Here is a 21,641-nt window from a genome sequence, read left to right on the forward strand (position 1 = left end):
TTTAATATAAATACAATATAGCAAAATGTTAAAACTGGACTGCTGTCCCCTTTGTCTGTCTTTATTTCCATTAAAATGTTTTAGAAAAAGCATTCGAAAAAACATTTAGAATACTGTCTGAGCCAGCTCCTCCAGAAGGCAGAGCTGAAGAAAAGAGCTTGCAGGAAGCTGGGACCCAAGGAGGAGGGGCCAGGAGAAGGGCAGAGTACAGACAGCGTGGACAGAAGAGACCAGGCCACACCAAGGGCTTTGTGGGGCAATGTACTGAGCTGGCCACCGTGAAGCAGCTGGGACTACATTTCCTGGGTCCTTCTAGGCCCTTGCAGGGACTTTCCTTCCTAACTGAGCTCCTGAGTCACAGCAGACAGGATGATTCATCCTCCCACCAAATCTTGGCCTCACTGGACAAGCTTTCCCCTGGAGGATCAGGTCTCACACTTGACTGAGTTAAATCACTATGTAGTGGTTACCTGGGGCCATCCAATCCGGCATCCTTGGCAAGGCATTTAGAATATCCCAGAAAGCAAGAGACACTGCGCACTGCTGAGGCAAGGTGCTCTCTGGTTACACCTGCATAAATCTGGTTGCTATGGCAACAGCTAGTGTAAAAAGTAGGCTATGAAATGCAGCAGGGCATATGACTCCTATAATACAAATAGTTTTCAGAAATTAAGTACATCTCCTGGAAACATCAACAGGGGGTTTAAAAAATACCACTTCAGATTTGAAGGAAAAGGAGGGTCTCACTGAAGAAACGATGCTTGATTTGGGACTCTGGTGACAAGTAAGCAATTCTATGAGGTAGTGGAGGACAGCCTCCCAAAGAGAATGTGCAATTAATGCAAAAATCTTGAGGCACGGTGTGATCACAGAACAGAACAAGTGGATAAGAGATTGGCAGAACACTGATGATAGAGGAAAGGTCATAAGAAAATATTGATTTTATTCTCAGCATGACAAGAAGCTATTCTGAGAGTTTGAAGCAGGTGAGTGGTGTCAACTGGTTTGCAGGTTGGGACTGTATAATGAGTTCCAACACTGGAAAGCACAAGCTATTCTGTCTCACCAAATGTATGGAATCAGATTCATCCCTAAGTCACAGCTAGGACGCATAGAGTCAAAGACCTAAAAAGTAATAAACCAGAGAAGACAAATCAAAGTTCTGACCTGGCAGTGAGTTGCACTTCCCTTCACTGCCCTGACCTCATCAAAAAGGCAGCTTGGAGCTCAGAGGGTTGCAATGACCTTTCCCTGGAATGTGCTGGGATCTCACAGCTCTGTGCCAGGGACAGCAGAAAGAGGCACAGAAGCCTCACTTCCTGCCCTCGCCAGTGGGGAGCGTTCCATTCCTTTTGCACCACCAAAGCACCAGGCTGCAGAGGTCTCTGGTCCAGGACTCTAGATGTTCCTACAAGCCATAGTGTCAGCACCCATCACATCCAGCTTGCTCTCTGCTCTTCCAGCCAATCAGTCACACAGGACAAAGTGAGGGCACAGGAGAGAGATTTGGATTAGGGCAGAGACTAAGAGTTCAATCTGACAGTTATGTGTGACTCTCAGGCACATGGAATCAGGCCAAGTGATCATGGCTAGAGTCCTTAATTCTGGGGTGGCACAGAACACAGGAAGAACCAGGGGGTACCACGAATACTTTGAAACTGGACAGCTGGCCCAGGGACAATGCAGAAAAAACAAAGACACAGTGGGCTACCCACTAAAGCAGAAATGTCCACATTTTCCTGAGGACCAGAAAAGACCCAGCATCTCTCAGCATCAGATGCAAATACTCAGACCTTGGAAAATAATTTGTCACCAGAAATATGAACTCCGCATGAAGGGCAAAAGAGTGGGTCACCTCAAGATGCCTATCTTACAGAAGGATGTGCCTAAGAAGGCAGAAAAGGCCATCCCAGGAAAAGGGGCACAGTGTGAGGTTGAGCCAGAAGAAGTATCAGAACAGGAAAGTTTGCTGGAAATCCACCTGGTAGTAACTCACCGCAGTAACGATGAGGACAAGGAGAGAAAAGACAGTGAATAGAGCACCTGGGACCAAGAGGCCTTCGGAAGACATGCCACCCCTCACACCAGAGGCCTTTCGTGCTCTGCTCACATTTACCAACGCCTGGACTCCATCTATAAGAGAAAAACCCAAATAATCATACTCTAGGAGAGTAACAATCATAAAAAGAATATTTGGAGAAAACAGAGGAAATGAGACACCAAAAATGAAAGATTAAAAACATCATCCAACAGAAACAGCAGAAAAAAATAGTGACTAGCATAATCCTAAGGATGGACTGGGGGGGAGAGCACAACCTAATAAAAAATATGTTATGGAAAACTGATAAAGAAGTGAAACCTACACACAACTTCAGAGGAAGTGATGGCAGGAAACCCCCTAGACTTGACTACGAGGTTGGGTAGATTGTGGAAGCCCAACACACCCAACACAGTACAAATTTAAAGAATCCTTTCTCTAGAAACAGCATAAACTGCAGAAAGAAAAGGCAGAAGGCTTCTGGGCAAACAAGCAAGAGACAAAAGGAACGGGTGTGAGAACCCTGGAGGTCTGTCATCAGACACTGTGAAGGGCGCAGGAAGCAGAATAGTTTAGAAGTGGTTGAGGGGTGGAGGGACTGTAACCCAGAAGTCTACATCCAAGGGAGAAAAAACAAAATGTCCTTCAGGAGTGGAGGGTAGGGAAGGCCAGGACTCTGAAAGAGACCTTACAGAAAGTCCTTCAGAAGAAAGGGCAAGAACATTACCAGGAAACTTGGCATGTAAAGAAGAAGAAAAGAGCAACAAAAATGTCAAGTGCCCAGCGAAAGAGAACTTACTAAGATCTATGACAGCAAAAGCCAGAAGCGTGGCCTTGTCCACTTTGGAGCAGGGACAGATAGCGGTGATAAAGAAGAACTTTGCTTAATGAATGCAGCCTGCATCTACCAAGAATACACAATAAGTCCTAATGTCTGTGCACTTAGCTCCGTGAGGAACCCGGCGAACTGAAAAGATAAATGGACAGAGGCATAATTAGAGCCAAAGACGCCAACAGGGTCTTCTTGGAAATGTACAAAATGAGTAGGCACAAAATCAACAGGGCATGGGATACATGAACAATCACATGTGTTTGACTGACATGCAATGAAAATCCTACCACACACCTGAAGAACACATGCACTAGTGCACATGAAAAGCACACAACTGTATGTTCTCAACTAAAGCAGGATTAATCCAGAGGTCGGGAGCAGAATGATCAATGGGACATTACAAATGTGAGAAAATGGACCAGCATACTTCAAACAGAACTAATGAGAAACCAGAACTGTTTGCAGTTTATAAAAACCCAAGGCACTGGGATGCACCTGATGAAGGACTTACAGGGACACCTATAGCATTAAATGATTGTATCATGAGAGACAGGAGGAACAAAGCAACCAGCTCTTATCACAGGAAATAAGAAACCCACTCATGTTCTCCCACCATCACCCCTTCCTACTCCCCCCTGTACTTCAAAATTACTCTGGAGATCTTATCTATTTCCCCTAACCAAGGGCATCCATGTATGTCTCTCTTAGGGCCCGCCTTGCTTCCTATCTCTGGGGTTATGGATTATTGTCTGGTTATCCTTTACTTTATGTCTAATATCTATTCATGAGTGAGCACATACTGTATTTGTCTTTCTGGGTCCGGGTGTTTTTTTTTTTTCTAGTTCTATCCATTTGCCTGCAAATTTCAAGATGTCACTGGTTTTTCTTTTGTTTTGTTTTGTTAGCCACTGAGTAATACTCCATTGTGTAAATGTACCACATTTTCTTTATCTATTCTTTGGGTGAGGGGCATCTAGGTTGTTTCCAGATTCTGGCTATTACAAATAATGCTGCTATGAACACAGTTGGGCAAATGTCCTTGTGGTATGAATATGCATCCTTTGGGTCTATGTCCAAGGCTGGTATTGCTGAGTCTTGAGGTAGATTTATTCCCAATTTTCTGAGAAACTGCCATACTGATTTCCAAAGTGGCTATACATGTTTGCATTTCCACTAGCAGTGGAGGAGTGTTTCCCTTACTCCACATCCTCTCCAGCATAAGGTGTCAACAGTGTTCTTGATCTTAGCCATTCTGGCATGTGTAAGATGTATCTCAGAGTGGTTTTGATTTGCATTTCCCTGATGGCTAAGGATATTGAGCAATTCCTTAGGTGTCTTTCAGCCATTTGAGTTTCTTCTGTTAAGAATTCTCTGTCTAGATCTGTACCCATTTTTAAATTGTGTTATTTGGTATTTTGATGCCTAGTTTTTTTGAGTTCTTTATATATTTTGGAGATCAGCCCTATGTCAGATGTGGGGTTGGTGAAGATCTTTTCCCATTCTATAGGCTGCCATTTTGTCTATTTACTGAGTCCTTTGCTTACAGAGGTCCCATTTATTAATTGTTCCTCTCAATGTCTGTGCTACTGGTGTTATATTTAGGAAGTGGTCTCCTGTGCCAATGCATTCAAGGGTACTTGGGGGAGAGACAGAGAGGGAGAACAAGGGAAGAGAAATCTTGATATTATGGGGTAAGGGAGAAATCTGGTGTTAGGGAAACTCCCAGAAATCCATAAGGATGAGCCCATCTAAGACTCCTATCAATAGTGGAGAGGGTGTCTGAATGGGCCTTTCCCTGTAATCAGACTGATGACTGCCCTGTCATCATAGACCCTTCATTCAGTTACTGATGGTCACAGACGCTGAGATGCACAGCCAAGCACTGGACCAAGCCCCTGGAGTCCAGTGGGAGAGAGGGAGCAAAGGGGGTCAAGACCATGATGGGGAAACCCAGAGAGACAGCTTAGCTAGTGGGAACTCACTGACTCTGGACTGATAGCTAAGGAACCTGCACCCCTGAATGTGGGTGATCATTGTGTGCCTTGGGCCACTGGCAGTGGGACCAAGATGTATTCCTAGTACATGAACTGATTTTTTTGGAGCCCATTCCCTGTGGAGGAACACCTTGCTCAGCCTTTATACGGAGGGGGGGGGGGCTTGGTCCTGCCTCAACTTGGTGTGCCAGACTTTGTTGACTCCCCATAGGAAGCCTTAGCCTTACTGAGGAGTGGATAGAGGATTGGATGGGGGAAAGGTGGGAGAAATGGGAGGAGGGGAGGAAGAACTGTGGTTGGTATGTAAAATAAAAAACTTTTAAATGAATAAAAATTTTTTAAAAAAGAAAGAAACCCACAGGGAGCATAGTGAGGGAACAAAGAAGAGAAAGGAAAGACAGAAAAAAAACCTGACAGATGTAAACAATCTGATTCTTTAAAAACACCAGTATATTTCTATGATGAAACTTTAAAAGAGAGAGAGAGAAAACAGTCAGGTAGGACCAAAGATATTGGAAGGGTGGCAAGGAGAGAGGCATCAGAGTTCCAGTCTCACCAGTGTCACAACCCAGATGACACAGGGCACAAACTGACAAAACAAACCCAAGAGAAGGTAAATGATCTCAAGAGCCTCCCACCCATAAAATCAATTAAAAACCTCTCTAGGTCAGGAGTCTTTCTTGGCAAATTCTACCAGTCTTTTGTTGTTGTTTTTGTTTTGTTTGTTTGTTTTTTAAGTAAGTAAAGAAATAATACTGTGTGATTTCTTCCAGAAACAGAAGTGGAAGGAGTACTCCCAAGAACAATGTAGTGTACCCCCTAAAGTCCATGAAGACATAAGCAAAGCACTTACCAACACCCCTCATGAAACAGTTCTTTCTCAAGTCCCAAGTTTAATCCCCAGCACCTACAGGAGGTGGTTCCTCACGACCTGTGGCACTAGTCTCCTTGGGCACCTATGTGCACATACGTACACACAGACACAGGGGATTAAGTACAAGTAAAAATCTTTTTTAAAAACACAAATACAATTTCTGTCAAAATTTGACAAATTATGAGGCTGGAGAGATAAGTCAGCACATGGAAACACTTGCTGCTCTCCCAGAGGACCTGAGTTCGGTTCCCAGCACCAACAACTGTCTGTAGCTTCAGTTCCAGGGGATCTGACAGCTCCTACTAACCTCCTTGGGCATGCATGTGGTGCACATATATAAACGCAGTTGCAAACTAATATATATATATATATATATATATATATATATATATGTAAGTCTTTTTTAAACACATGACAAATTGGGTCACCTTTAAAAATATATAACACACAAAAGTTCTGGGCAATAAAAAAGATTAATTAAAAAATTAAATACGGGGTGCCGGGCGGTGGTGGCGCACGCCTTTAATCCCAGCACTCGGGAGGCAGAGGCAGGCGGATCTCTGTGAGTTCGAGGCCAGGCTGGACTGACAGCCTCCAAAACAATACAGAGAAACCCTGTCTCGAAAAACCAAAACAAAAAAAAAAATTAAATACAGGGTTGGAGAGATGGCCTTGTGATTAGGGACACATTCTGCTCTGGTACAGGACCTAAGTTAGACTCATAGCACCGACATGGGGCAACTCACAACCAACAAAAACTCCAACTACAGGAGCTGTGACACCCTCTTCTAAACTCCCCAAACACACTCATTAGCACACACACACACACACTTAAAAATAGACCTAAAAATATGATAAAATTATGTATAAGGCAGTATATGGCAAAAAAGCAAAATCTCAATAAGCATAAAGAATATTAAGCCTCACCCCCAGTTAATGATGTTAAAGTTGTAAAATCAGTGAAATGTCTACAGACTTCAAACTGTTCATTCCTTCATACGAAAAAATGATATTTTTAATGAGGCTGGGAGGTTGCATTCTCATTCTCTCAGGGATGAATTGCAGAGGAAAATTCTATAGTGCACATCAAAGTCCAGATTCTTTGAAGTTCTGTTTCAAATGCACTGTCCACACGCACACAGCTTATACATGAAAGTGTTCACCGTAAACAGCAGTAGAGAAAGCCAACTAGCTCCAAGCAGAGGGGAGATTGTGGAAAGCGTGCAGTTTCTACATAAATACAGAGACCCAAGTGTCTGATGTGGGAAGGCAAAAAGCATGGGTTACACAGATAAGTGACTGGCACAGAAACAACGTCGTATTTTTACTTTTAGAAGTGAAACAAGCACTTCGTACAGTGTCAGCAGAATGGCACAGAGAAGCAAGTGTCTGCAGAATGTCACCAGTGGGTGTCTCGGTGGGAGACACAACAAATAAGGGCTTCACTCAACAGACTCCCATAGACATGGGTGTATGCAATGAGTCTGAATGGCTTCAGAAGGGGAGAAACATCTCTCTTCATGTATAATATTCCTGCAATTTTCAGTTAAGAACAAGCCAGGCTCAGAGCAATTCAGTGGCCCTTCCAGGGAAGAAACTAGATTCAAAGTCTAGGAGTCTACCCCCTTTCCACTACTGAGTCAAGATGTCTTGCCACATGAAGTCATCATAGGCCTGGGGACTTATTTAAGCGGAGAAAAGAGAGAAAAGGAATAGCCTGGGACACATAGTCAGAAGCTAAGAACAAGTAGGGAAGATAGTGCCAACTCCCATGACCATACCTTTGCCACGTGCCAGGCTCTGCCTTAAATACATGACATTACAACAACATATGTAATACATGACATTACAACAACATGTGTTGTCAGGAGCCAGGGCTTATGCACAATCCACAACCCACCCCTATGGCGGAGGTGTGAGTCAACATTTCCACTTTTTGCTGTGCATGTTGGGTGGGTACATACAAAGAGTAAATGTTTGATATGCATGTGCACCTGTGTTTGGACACACAATCTATGTGTGCAGGGGCCTGCAGGAGCCTGAAGGTGATGTCAGGGGTTTTCTTTGATTACTTTCTATATTATTTTCTTTAAGGCAGGGTCTCTCATTTAAACCCAGGTCTTGCTGATAAGGTTCAGCTAGTCTAGTCGTACTCGCCAGCTGGCTTCTGGGATCTCCCATCTCTAGCTTCAAGGCTGGGATTGCAATTGGGTCAACACACCCACCCATCATCTATGTGAGTTCTGGGGGTGTAAACTCTTGTTCTGCTGCTTGCATGGCAAGTGTTTTCACTTCCTATGCCATCCCTCAAACCCTTTCAAATGCCATTGTTGATGTCCCTGGGTTCCAGTGGCTTCTGCGGACTTCTCATGGCTCCTTGGTGAACAGGACATCATATAGCCACAAGCAGTAACAGGATAGAAATGTCTTATCTTAGCAGGGTAAAGTATTTTTTAATATTGGTTTAGTGTGTATGTGTGCGCGTGCACACACGCACGTGCACACACACATACATGTAGTATACATGGAGGTCAGGAAAACATTTGTAGGAATTGCTTCTCTCCTATGTGTGCCTGGTGTTGAATTCACGTTGTCAGGCTTGGTGGCCAGTGTCCTTACCCACTGAGCCATCTCACCAGCTTAGAACAGAATATTTTGTAACTCAGTCATTATCACAGGAGCAGTAACAGTCTCTTCCTTCTGTGTCTTACCTATCATTGTGCCCTCGGGACTTTGGGCCCTACCTCTGGCCTTCCCACTGCACAGCTTCCTCCAAATTCATGGAAGAAGCAATTGCTACAGAGAACTTCATGGCACCGGCTCACCCCATCAGCTCCCATTGGACCGGCTCTCCCCATCAGAGAGAGAACTTCATGGCACCTGCTCTCCCCATCAGAGAGAGAACTTCATGGCACCGGCTCTCCCCATCAGCTCCCATCGGGCTGCTCTTCCTTTCTCGGTTATGCACTGTTCGTGCCCCCTCGGCATTACTTCCCAACAACCCATCTGAGTACCGGTGCCTACATCATGGCAAGCACTGTGCTGAGTACAGTCAAAACACAGCTGGTCAGGGTGCCTGGCTTCCGACAGTCAGCACTAAGGTAGGAAGAAGGGCCAGTAGCTAAGGCAGGTGACATCCTATGGAAGCTCCCAGAGCCAGCTGTGCATAGTAGATCTTACAGGACTGGCCTTCCCTTTTCCCAACGAATGTGGCACACAAGAAAGAAACAAGAACTACCAATGTTCATTTACCAAACTTGTGCTGGGTACCATATTATCATCTTCACAAGATCAATGCTATCAACCTTCAAGATGAAATACAGATTTACTTCCAAATCCTATTGCTAAAAGTCTAAAGTCTTACAACATTTAAAATGAGTCTAACAAATGTAGCAACTTGGAAAAGCTCTAGCTTGATAAAGATCTCTCTTGAAATGGCCTTAATGCTGTATCTGTAGGCATGGGACCTCTGGGGAGCTGAGCAGGCCCCTCCCCAACAGAAACCTTTTAAATGACAGAGGGCAAGTGCAGCGGTGCCTCCAAAGAATGGCTTCTGTCCGCGCACACAATACCTATTACACCCTGCTCTGAGGAGGGTATTTTCTACATAGCTCAAAATAGGGATGTCTAAGATTGGATCATTTACTATAACCATCTAGAAAGAAATTGTTCCTTGGGAGAGAGGGAAGCACAGCTGTTAGACAGGGACAGTGCGGCCTAATCCATTTCAGTTTAGTCCCTAAGAACATTATCGGGCAGCCTGGTGTAAAAAGCTACTCTCAGAGGTAATTGATCTTCCAAATGCAAGTGGGGTGAGGTGAGAGGGGGCAGGGGAGAGGAGGAGAGGAAGGGAAGGACAATATTCTACTTCTCATCTTTACTGTTCCATGGCACTTAGGGGAAATGGTTCACTCTTTAATAATTTGATTCTTTTCTCTCCCTGGTGAGATGGACAGAGCAGACATGGTCTCTCAGTAAGGGACAGACAGACATACCCTGAAACTGCAACTTCTCATGAAGTCATGTGCACAGCAGAAGGAGTCAGAGCAAGGTCTCTGGGCATCTCACTCACACAAATAGGGCCTAAACCACAGCATGGTGCTGAAGCCCCATGTAGAGCCAGGCCTTCACATGCCAGTGTGGAGGACACACACAGAGCTGCTGCACACTCCAGGGTGTGATGCCCACCTCCGAGGGCATTCTGGAACAAGAACAGGATGCTGAACATGATGTACCCAGAATAAAAAACATTTCTCTTTCCCCTTTCCTTCCCAGAAACAAGTCACATCAAAAACTGTCAGTAAGAGGGGCTGAGGTGACAACTTGGAGGGTAAGAGTGCATGGTGCACAGAAATGAAAACCTGGGCTTAGATGTTTGATTCCCTAGAACTCATGAAAAAAAAAAGCTGGGCAGTCCTTACCTACAACATCAGGGCCAAGGGGCAGGGGCAGAGGCAGAGGTCACATCACTGGGGCTTGCTGACTGCAAGCTTCACTTCAGGTTTCAAGGGAACAAGGTAGAGGGGTAAAGAGCAGGTACCTGACATCCTCTTCTGGCCATCACATACATGGGCACTCAGCTGCATGCATGTATGCACACTCACCTTACACACATACACAGAGGGGTACTCACATTTGCACTCATGCATGCACATATAACACACACACACACACACGCGCGCGCGTGAAAAATTATATAAATGACAGAGACACAAATCCTGGCAATTCTGGGAGCAAATGACCCACACACATCTGCAGCTGGGCTTCACAACACAACTGGCCCAACACAGGCTGATCTTTTGACATATCTGGCTTCTGTTTACAGTAAAATCAGTCTAAACCTCCATGAAATTCTGACATGCGGTGGTCATTTAGCTGCAGTGGTTTTGAAGTAAGGAAACCTAGATTCAACTGTCACCAGCAAGCTCTGAGAGTGGGGAAAACACACAAGGTCCGCCCGACCTCATCTGTAGTCCAAGTGTGTTGAGAAGAGCCTGACTTTAAAAGTGAGATGTGTGGAACTCTAACACAGCAGGGTTCTGACAGAGCAATCTTCACCTGTGAGCAAAAAGCAAGCAATGAATTCATAATGCACCACAGCATGCCACTTCAAAAAACCGCTAGTGCTGAGTGCCCAAAATGCATGTTGATTCTTCTGTGGTGGCTAAGGAAAATAGTACTTCAGCTGGGCTCCTGTGCTGCCAGTCTTAAAACCTAGAGGGAGTCATCAATGCTTTGCACTTCCCAGGGTCCTCCCATGGGCTGGCCCAGTGTTGAACACAGCAACATCCCATCTCCCATGATACCTTTCCAGATCTCTCCCATAAAAATTAAGGGCCCTCTTTGGTAGCACACATAGTTTTATATCTGAGAACTATTTTTTTTAAGTCAAGGGACAACTTACATGGGATGAGGGACAAAGATATGCAAGACAGACTATCTGACCCTTGGAATAGCACCCTACTAGACACACAATACTTCACTGAGGCAGAAAGACACTGGCCCTCTCAGATGACCAATGAACCTGGTCTGCTTAGAACTGGGATCCTCCCTGGGGAGAGGGAGTGTCAGAGGCACAGCCTAGGAAAACCAAGAGAAGAACAGACCCTAATACCTTCTCAGCCTATTGCGTCCCATGACCTCAACCCATAGTTAGCCACAGCTCAAAGCACTCTAACCATAGAGAGGGTGTCACTGTCTGGAAGTGTGAACACAGACGCCTTCCACAGGCATCATGTCCCAGAAGCTGATTTTGCTTGGGAGCAGTATCTCCCTGTGGGACTGTATCAAAGAAGGCTCACCCATTCTTCTGCTGACAGGTATTCACAGTCGTCTCCACACCGGAGTTATAGAAAATAAAGCTGTTGTATAAATTCTTACATGAGTCTTTTTTTGTAGATAGATATTTTTTAGTTCACTAAAATAAACATGCAGAAATGAAACTGGCAGCTTACTGGGTAGCATGTATTTAAAAGTTCCGAGAAGAGCTGCTGGTCAACTCGAATGTCCACAAATCGCAGCTCACTCCTAACCTCACCAACATTGATTGGTGCCAGCATTACTCATGCTAGCCATTCTGGGAGGTATACAGTGGAGCCTAGTTACAGGTTTACATCGTGGTCCTCTAACAATTAATGACATAGGACATGTTTCAGGTGACTGAGGCCATTTGAAAAATACTTGTTCAAATGTGGCAGTATATTTTATGGTATGACTTGCTGATTTTAGTTTTTGTTTGTGTTGTTGTTATTTTGTTTGTTTTTTATAAATCTTGCACTTTAGGTCTTTGGGGGCCCAACACCCAGATCCCAAATAAATACACAGAGGTTTATGCACGCCCAGCCTTAACTTGGCTTGTTTCTAGATGGTTTTCCTTAAATTATCTCGCGGGGTGGTGGTGGCGCATGCCTTTAATCCCAGCACTCGAGAGGCAGAGGCAGGTGGATCTTTGTGAGTTCGAGACCAAGCCTGGTCTATGGAGTGAGTTCCAGGACAAGCTCCAAAACAATACAGAGAAACCCTGCCTCGAAAAACCAAAATAAAAAAAAAACATTACATGTATTTCTAGGATAAATAGGAATTTTTAGTACTCTATTATACCTTCCATGTGGCTGAAATTGACTTGTATTTTGCTTCTCAGCTCAGCCTTTGAATCTGGAGAAGACATCTGGGCCCACGGGATGCTTCATGGGAACTTTCTAATTGAGAGTGTCTAGTCACATGTTCTATTTCTTCTTGTGTCAGTTTTTGTACTTTGTCCACTTTCTTCCTTCAAAACATTGATCCATTTTGCCTAAGTTGTCAAACTCACTGGGACAGGGCTCTCTACAGGGCTCTTACATTTCCAAATATGGCATATATAAAACTCATAAAGGCTGCATCTTTCACTCCTACTAGCAATTTGTGTGTCCTCTCTTTCCCCTTAATGCTCTAGTCATGATTAATTTTATTATTAGTCTTTTTAAAGTATCAGCTTTTGGGTCCATTGACTCCAAAAATTCTCTTTCACACCCCATTTTACTGACATAATTTCTTCTCTATAATTTCTTCTAGGAGTATTGAACTCTTCTTTGTGTGGTTCAGAAACCACACCATTGATATCAAGCCATTCATTTCTAGTTTAAGCATTCACTCTTCCATAAATAAAAAGGTGGAGTTTGTTAACAAAAATGTCTAGTTTGGTTCTAGTTTTCCTGTGGCTTTTGTTTTGTTTTGTATACTTGTCATATCAGATTCTCAAACTGTCAGGTACACTGTTGGGTTATCTGTCTCTCCCCTTTGTGTGCTAGTTTTATTTGAAATTATGTTTTTAAGTTTATTTATATTTAGGACTGTAATATGCTATTGAGAACTCAATTTGATGGGGGATATCCCTCTGTATGTTGTGAATATATGTTTCTCTTATTGGTTGATGAATAAAGCTGTTTTGGACAATGGACAGGTAGGATGTAGCCAGGCAGGAAGTATAGATAGGGCTACCAGACTAGGAGGATTCTGGGAAGAGGATCACAGAGAGTGAGTTACCAGGTAGAAGCCATGTAGCTACCAGGAAGATAGGATGTCTGGAAATTCTCTGGTAAGTTAAGACCATGTGGAAATACATAAACTAATAGAAATGGGTTAATAATTAAGACAGAGCTAGCTAGTAAGAAACTTGAGCCATCGACCAAACAGTGTATAATTAATATAAGGCTCTGTGTGTTTATTTCGACTAAACGGCTGCTGGACTGGGGCGGGACAGGGACAGGACAGGGATGGGACAAAAAACTCCCTCCCACACTCAATTGTTCAATCCCCACACTTAATTCTTCAATAAATACAAATTTTCCCTTCTCTTTTTCTTGAAAGCCCATGTGTTTAATATTAATAACTCCATACTAACATTCTAAATATCAGTGTTTACATCTACTGTGCATATTTGATGCTGGTTTCTTGTAAGAGGCATACAGTTAGTGTCTTGCTGCCATATGGAACCTGACAAGCTCCACTTTAAAATGCAGTGCTGAATCTGTCTGCACTGGGACAACTTTGGACATAGACATGAAAGTCTGTACTGCTTGTAACCTTTTCAGCCACCCATTCCTTGTTCGTTTCTCCTCTTCCTCCCCACTCCCAGCTCAGAGGGAGCTCAGATCTTTTCTATTTATTCATTTATCTAATATTCCATTGCTCTATCACTCCTGTGAGTACATTCGTGTCCCCATTCCATGCTAATTCTGCGTGACAAGCTCCTACAGGCTGGTGAAGAGCAAGAAGTGGCTCTATCTACCTCTTTTTCCAAAAAGGATGCACCAGGTATTTGGGGGTGCTGGATGAAAATGTGGCAGATATGTTCCTAGGAATCTGATATACAATGTGTCAGAGAAGTGAGAAAGCATGGGACTCACAGAAACACACACACACACACACACACTTCTGTTAGGAAAATCTACAGAAATTCAAACAGATTTCACAGGCAAGCAGATGTTTTCCAAAGGATTAAATAAAAGAATGGCAGTTTATCGGGGCAGTGGTGGCACACACCTTTAATCCCAGGTGGATCTCTGTGAGTTCGAGACCAGCCAGGTCTACAAGAGCTAGTTCCAGGCCCGCCTCCAAAGTCACAGAGAAACCCTGTCTCTAAAACCAAAAAAAGAAAAAAAATGATAGTTTAATAAAAGGGACACCTTTAGAGAAAAGATGAATTTGAAACCCGCAGAAGTGACCCACCTTTGACACAGCTCAAGTGTGAGTGGCTGTACTATAACTTGGTAGGGACACAGGGAGAAGCAGGAGAAAGGAAGGTCTATCCCAAGCAGAGTGGGAGCGACTCTGAATGCAGTCTCTTCAGCACTGGATCTGTCTGTAGGCTGGGTAGGACCTGGCAACAAGCAGGACTGGAGCCAACTGGTCAACCCTCCATGGGGAAAAGGATACACAGTGATGAGTAACCTGGAGAGAGTGAAATTTCATCCCAGGATTTTGAGATCAGTTATACTTGGAACATTTAAAACGGAAGATCAGAAGTGAACTCTAAAATCCAAGAGCTAGAAAGAGAAATATACAGGTCAAAAGAAGAGAAGATGAAAGCTACAGATTGGGAACAAAGAGCAAAGTAATGCTTTAGCCAACAGCCAATGCTTCCAAGTTCACTTCAGCCTTACACTACCATTTACAGGAACCATGATGTAGCAACAAGGTACAAAAGAGAATCCATGACAACCTGAGCCACATCTGAGAAGTCTTGATGGGCAGTGGTAGTGGGAAAAGAGAAGAGGCAAGAAAGGCAGGCATGATACAGCAGGGCTGTGTGCAGAAGGTTCGGCACACCCTAACACTGGCTGTTAGCGCGCTGGCCAAATGTGCCCCGGGGCAGAAGCTTTCCAGCTTTATACAAATTCAAGTAGAAGCCACCTTGGCAGTGAGGACCAAAACAGTGATAGATGATGAAAAGGGATGCTAAAAGGCTCAGATAAGCCATTAATTCTTACTGAAGTCTTTCTCCAGTGGCCAGGGGGTAAGTGAGATAGATCCATTTAAATGGATTTTTCTGTCAGCATTATGATGGACACCATACCTCTATTTTACCCTATAGAATACATGAGAGGAATAGCACAGGCTAGGGTGCTATTTGTAAGGTCCAAATACAGACAGGTGAGCATTAGTCAAGGCTGCTGTTTTGCTCAATTAAGCAGACACAATGATGACCTAGTCCACCAATCTAGTGGAGCTCAGTGGAGGTGGGACCCCATTCTCCAAGGCTGCACATATAAACTACCCCGAGGGCTCCTAGGAAGCAATGATGCCACTTCCACAGTACGAGAGTGAGATGAGAGACTGTCACCTAAGAGAAATCTAAGAGAAAACCAATGGCCCTTCTTGCCACATGTGACCCTGAAGCAGACAAACCCACCCTTCTCTTTCCTGGAATGAAGATCGGGCCTGGAGGAGTCGTGGCAGAGAGGGGTACCTTGAGGGAAATGATTCCCTGTACAGAATGAGCTGGCATTGTGCTGAGCTAGTAGTTCCTTGTGGTCCTGGACAGTGAGCTCTGAGACAAAACTTTCATCTCACCAGCCACGGGGGCATCACAGAGAACAAATCTGCTGAGCTCAGTACCAAACATAAGCAAAGCACTATACAGAGCCCCTGTTGAAGAAAGGGCAGTCAGTAGAGCAAAGCCCCACCACAAAGTCTGCCCACACAGCATTCCAGTTGCCCACTAACACCAGGGAACACTGTCCTGCCAAAGGCATGGCTCTTCTGGACAGTGAGATTGGATAACTAGTAATGAGGCTCTCCCATCCCACCCCCAGCCTGGTTACCTGGTTGCTGGAAGTGTGCTGACTCTAGTAAAAAACACAGACGGCTCAACTTCCACATGCAGTCCCAGAGACAGATTCCGGTAATACCCTTCCACATGGCCTGGGCCTCCGGAGTACTTGAAGTTGAGGACAGCTTCCAGAGTCTAAAAAGTTAAGATAAATAACAAATCAATACCCACAAGTAAATGAAGTTCCACACTGGGTGGCAGAGAGTCTCAAGACCCTCAAACATGAGAGGGTCACACTACTCCAGCTCATACTGTGCGTCTGACACAACTGTTCCTGTGGTATCAAGAGTCTCAACAGTGCTCAGCTGTACATACTGGTAGAAGGGGCTCCAATATGCACTCTGTTTAGACAGCACAGTTGACGAAGATAACACACTGACTGTGCATCAGCAGATGGCTGGGAAAGGCAGCTTCCACTCAGGAGGTACAAGGCCAGCTTCTACTCCCAGGCTGATGGTGACTAGAAACCTGAGAGGTCAGAGGGAAGTACAGCAGAGGCCTTCTAGAAAGACAACAGCAGTTCCATCATGCCAGAAACAGGACACAGAATGAAGAGGTGGCAGGAACCACCCAAATGGACACGAAGGCACCAGTACAAAGATGGTAGGGGACTAAAGTTAAGTAGGGTACCAATGGAGGTCACAATCTCCCCCCCAGGCTCTTCCCCATGACCTCCCCTACTGAGTACACTTACAAAGAATGATGGGAAAGTAGGAGGGTGGCCTCAGTCCAGTCTGGCCATCCCATCCATTCCTTTGAGATGAGAATTTTGTATACTTGGAGAGGCCAAGGTCATGGGGGGGGGTAAAAGTGGGGGCGAGATACAGGGACACTAACAAGGTACAAAGAGGCAGAGCTCCATTCTCCAGAATGCTGAGTGAGGGCCCCCACCATTTTTTTTTTTTGGAGTGTTGCTGCAACAGGGAGAAGACACATGCCCAGCAACTGCCGTAGCCCTGGGTAATGGCATGGTACAAGAGGAGAGGATACTAAGAAGCTGCAGGCAGGATGGAGATGTGCTGCATCTACCTGAGACTGAAGAGGAATGAACATAAGAGGTAACTCCTACAGGACTGTGACCCCAGCCTCCAAGTCTTGCATGATCCCTCAGGGGAACGGCTGCGAGCAGCCTCATCCACGGCCCTGCACACAGGCAGAGAGACTCTGAGGACAGAGGACATGCATTATAGAAAAGCTGGTGCCTCCCACGTTCCCCACTCAGTACAAGGCAACTCTGCAGGGATCTGTAGCCTGAGAGACATAGGAAGTAGCCATGGTAACAAGAAATCTAGGCCCAGCTAACTCTTGACTAAAATGATGGAGCCTTCTACAGCAGTGTTCTCAAGCAGATGTTGACAATAAGGGCCCTTAGGACAAATCTAGTCATCACCTTATTCTGCAGGGCTGGGAGCAAAGAACTTCACTATATTTCTTACAGGGAATAAGTCAAAAACAAAATAGAAACAGAGAAGGCTCTGCAGCAGAGACTTTCTATGGCTGGCCAAGTCAGAAACATTTATTATATAGTCCTTCACATTCAGACTTTGCAAATATTACAGGGTGGAAAGATGGCTCAGAAGTTAAGAGCCTGAGTTGTCTTCCAGAGGACCTGAGTTCAGCTCTCAGCACCCATGTATAGTGACTCATATCTGTTTATAACTTGAGCTCCAGGGAATCCAACATCCTCTCTGAACTCCCTAGACACCTGCATTCACATGCACAAACACACACACAGACATGCATAATTATTAATAACAAACTTTGCAGACAGAACTGTTAGAGGAAAGCATGGAGGCAAAACTCAGTGCCTCCTAGCCATAACACCAGCAGCACAGTAGACAGACTAGAACATAACAGGACAGTGCCAAGAAAGCCAAGGAAGCGAACAATGGGACACAAGGCCAATCACATCTCCTGATATATGTTCATTCTGTGTGAAAGTAAAAGAGAGAAGGCTCCCAGCAGACCTGGCTCTCGCCACCCTCCTAAAGCACTGTCCAGAGCAGCAATGAAGACAAGTTGGGCACTATGTGAGAGCTCAGCAATGGTGCCCTTACTGGAGTCAGGGCTTACTCTCCCCTCACCAGTGTTTCTAAGAGGTTAAGGTGAGGTGCCGACCTTTGGTCCCTGTCTTAGGCTTACTATTGCTGTGATGAAACACCATGACCAAAGCAACTTGGAGAATAAAGGGTTCATTCAGCTTAGGCTCCCACACCACAGCTCATCACTGAAGAAAGTCAGGACTGGAACTCAAACTGGGCAGGAGCTGATGCAGAAGCCACAGAGGGTGCTGCTTATTGGCTTGTTCCCCATGGCTCGTTCAGCCTGCTTTCTTATAGAGACCAGGACCACCTGCCCAGGGGTGCCCACCCCCCACAATGGGCTGGGCCCTCTCACATTCAATCTCTAATTAAGAAAATGTCCTACAGGTCTGCCTATAGCCATATTATTGAGGCGTTTTCTCAATTGAGGCTCCCTCCTCTCCAGTGACTCCAGCTTGTTTGAAGTTGACATAAAACTAGCCACCATAGTCCTCCTCCCTCAGATTCCACAGTCATCCAGCAAGGTGTATCAATCCTACAGCGACTGCTTCTGTTAACTAACTTCTTTGCAATGAGGAAGCAGCCAAAGCTATTGGGTGTTGGGGAAGTCCTGTTATTTGCCTGTGCATTTGTCAATAAAGTACTGTCTGGCCAATAGAAAACCTAGATAGGAGGGACTAGGAGTCGAGGAGGATTCTGGGAAGGGGAAACACAAGAGAGTCAACATGTAATGCCATTGGGGGTAGGAAGCATGGAACTATTCTCCGGTAAGAGACATACTTAGATTAACAATTATGGGGTAATTACTTAAAGCAGAGCTAGCCAGTAAGAGACAAACAAGGCCAACAGCTTCATAATGAATATAGCCTCCTGTGTGTTTATTTGGGACTGATGCGGATCTAGAACCAGGCTGGCGCGGCAGAGCCCAGGCGACTGGCGGGGGATAAACCAAAGCGGCTAGCAAAAGAAAAAGCTTCTCTTAACAATTGGGTGCTTGTAAAATTAAAGAAAACTGCTTGCACACCCCTCATATCAGAGAGAGGGGAGAATTGGCAAAGTCTACGCAGCCTGACAGGGCAGAAGGAGAGAAGGTGGGATCAACAGAGAGATACAATTTAGCACCTATGTCACAGCACTGTGGCTTGCCATTTTTGGCCTCAGTCCACCAACCATTAAATGGGAACATAACTAGTACTGACCTCCTTAGAGTTTCATAAACAATCAAAAAGAAACCCTAAATATGTTATTTTCCCTCTGGGTAACCTTGCCCATCTAGTAACCCACCAGCAGGGCGTAGAATAATTAATGAGCATGGTCCCATTTCTTCCACTTATTTTTTGAGCTTTAAAGACTACATTTATTTGGAGACAACAAAACAAACAAAAACCCTTCAACCCAAAAGATGATTTACTGAGAGAAAATATTCCTACTAAAGTCACTACTTTAATCCCTTTAGGGCAGAGGTTCGTAGCATTGCACATCAGTCTGTTGATACATGGTTACCACGCAGAATCTGCAGAACCCTCCTTGTCTTCCCCCACTTGACATGACTTCCCCCTTCCACGTCCCACCACCCCCTCGCCTGTCCCCTGGAAGCCCTCGTACATTCACTCTATGCAGCTGACTGGGAGCCTTGGGTAATCAGTCCTTCTGTGACTGCCTTATTTCATTTATCAAAATGCTCTTGAGGTCACCCTGCAACAGTTTGCACCAGATCATCTCTCCTTTCAAGCTAGCACTCCACTGTGCAGCCTGGCCGCCTGCGATGTACTGTCAATGAGCATAAGGCTTGCTCCAACCCTGTAGGTCTAGTGAATAATGTTGATATGACAGGGGATGCAAATGCCATGCCTCCCTTTTGTATGTTCCGAGCATGCAGAGGGTGAAATTTCTGCATTGTGCATTTATTTTACATTCACTTTTTGAGGGGTCACCAGATCATTTGCCACAGTAATATACCACTTGACTCTTCAGCTGGCACACACATGGGTCTGGTTTTTTCTCACCAATAACTCGAGTTCTACTTGATGATTATCCTATGGGGTGAAGCCTTGTTTCACTTCAGTTTCTCCTCCTGCGACTGTAAACCTACTGTGTGTCTTCCTTAGAGCGATGTCCAGTCAAGTCCTCATCCCCTTGTTAGTGAGTTCACTGTCCCCTCTGTCTCCCATCACTAATACTGTCTTCATGTCCACATGTATGGGTGTCATTCAAGCCAGTGATGCCAACAATTCCATCATGGACTTCTCCCCACTTTAAAATCCCTCTTCCTGATCACACAGGGAAACCCATGCCTCTTCTTGACCAACAAAGTACTCAGTGAAACAGGTGTTTTTCTAAAGTCAATACTCATACGTTAGACTCACTGAAGCCCCAGATTCTCTTTCCACTCCCATAAGACCAAAGCACAAACCCATCAATTCCAGAAAGCTACTGGTTTCTTGCAAACATGTCCTAGAGCCCTTGAAGTCACACAAGATGCCTTCTATCAGTTCTGAGTATAGCTGACTCTAGCTAGCTAGTGAGATCTCTCCTTCATTTATCTTTCCAGAGCCTCCCAGGAATCCTTTGAGTGTGAGGATCTGGGCTGGATGTGAGGCAAATGTGGCCTTTGACCTTAGAAAGCTCAGTTAGTGCTGAGTGCATGGACACAGGAACAAACCACCACATAAACAAACAAGTCAAGCTACAGACCTGCAAGAAGGTATGCCTTGCTTCACCCACAGGCATAGTGTCCAAGACAACAGGAAGACTCTCCGGTTACTTTGAAAACCCAGGATCATGAAGCAACCACAAGCCAAACTTAAAAACCACCTTCATCAAGGACAATAGGAGAAGTCACCCCGGGGGTGAGCAAAAAGTGCACAGGGAGATAACTGTCACACACCAGGAAACAAGGAGGAAATAACCCATGCTCCAATTTTCTTCAAATTAGTTGTTTCTTTACTCTGTAGAGAATCAAAGAAAGTACATAATTTGGGAGCTGGTATCTAAGTCATAAAAATGAAGCACAGAAAGGGTTTAGTGAAACTGAGTATTACTGCCTTTCCTCCTAATGACTAAAAGGAAGGGAAAAGAAATAAAAGGAAACCTCAGCCTAGGAAAATAAGAATATTTTAATGAAACCATAAAGTGGGCTGACAGGTAAAAGGCACCAGACGTACAAAGTGGAAGGGAAGCACAAAGCTGTCCCTTCCTGGACACCACACCCTTCCTGGACACCCCCCCCCCCTCCTGGACACCACACCCTTCCGTCCAGGGTACCTCCTCTGTCTTCACCTTGAGAGAAGACTTACAGAAGACTGCAATGAGCAAGGAACTAAGAGCAAAATATTTGTTTTTGAAGCATAGTACAACTGATTTGTCACGCTAACATGAGGGTCTTTAATTAGCAACTTTTTATTGAGCACCTGTATATGTAAAAGACTGAAATGGGTGATCTATAATAAGAAATGTGCTATCTACATAGGCAAGTGTCTTAGTTTCCTCTCCTACTGTTGTGATACAACACAATGACCAAAGCAACCTAAAGGAGAAATAGTTTATTTA

At 44.7% G+C, this 21,641-nt stretch overlaps 1 protein-coding gene across 8 annotated transcripts in view; it reads right to left on the reverse strand.

The window, feature by feature from the left end:
• Nucleotides 1-21,641, reverse strand: part of Trappc9 (trafficking protein particle complex subunit 9) — a 456,271-nt gene that overhangs the window by 147,143 nt on the left and 287,487 nt on the right. For all 8 annotated transcript variants that reach the window (XM_040736321.1, XM_040736319.1, XM_040736315.1 and 5 more), the window contains one exon: nt 16,043-16,185. In XM_040736321.1, the coding sequence (XP_040592255.1) occupies nt 16,043-16,185 (143 nt within the window). The remainder of the gene's footprint in view (nt 1-16,042; nt 16,186-21,641) is intronic.

The sequence above is a fragment of the Mesocricetus auratus genome, unplaced genomic scaffold (genome assembly GCF_017639785.1).
Source record: "Mesocricetus auratus isolate SY011 unplaced genomic scaffold, BCM_Maur_2.0 Super-Scaffold_100055, whole genome shotgun sequence".
In the NCBI taxonomy this organism is placed as follows: Eukaryota; Metazoa; Chordata; class Mammalia; order Rodentia; family Cricetidae; genus Mesocricetus; species Mesocricetus auratus.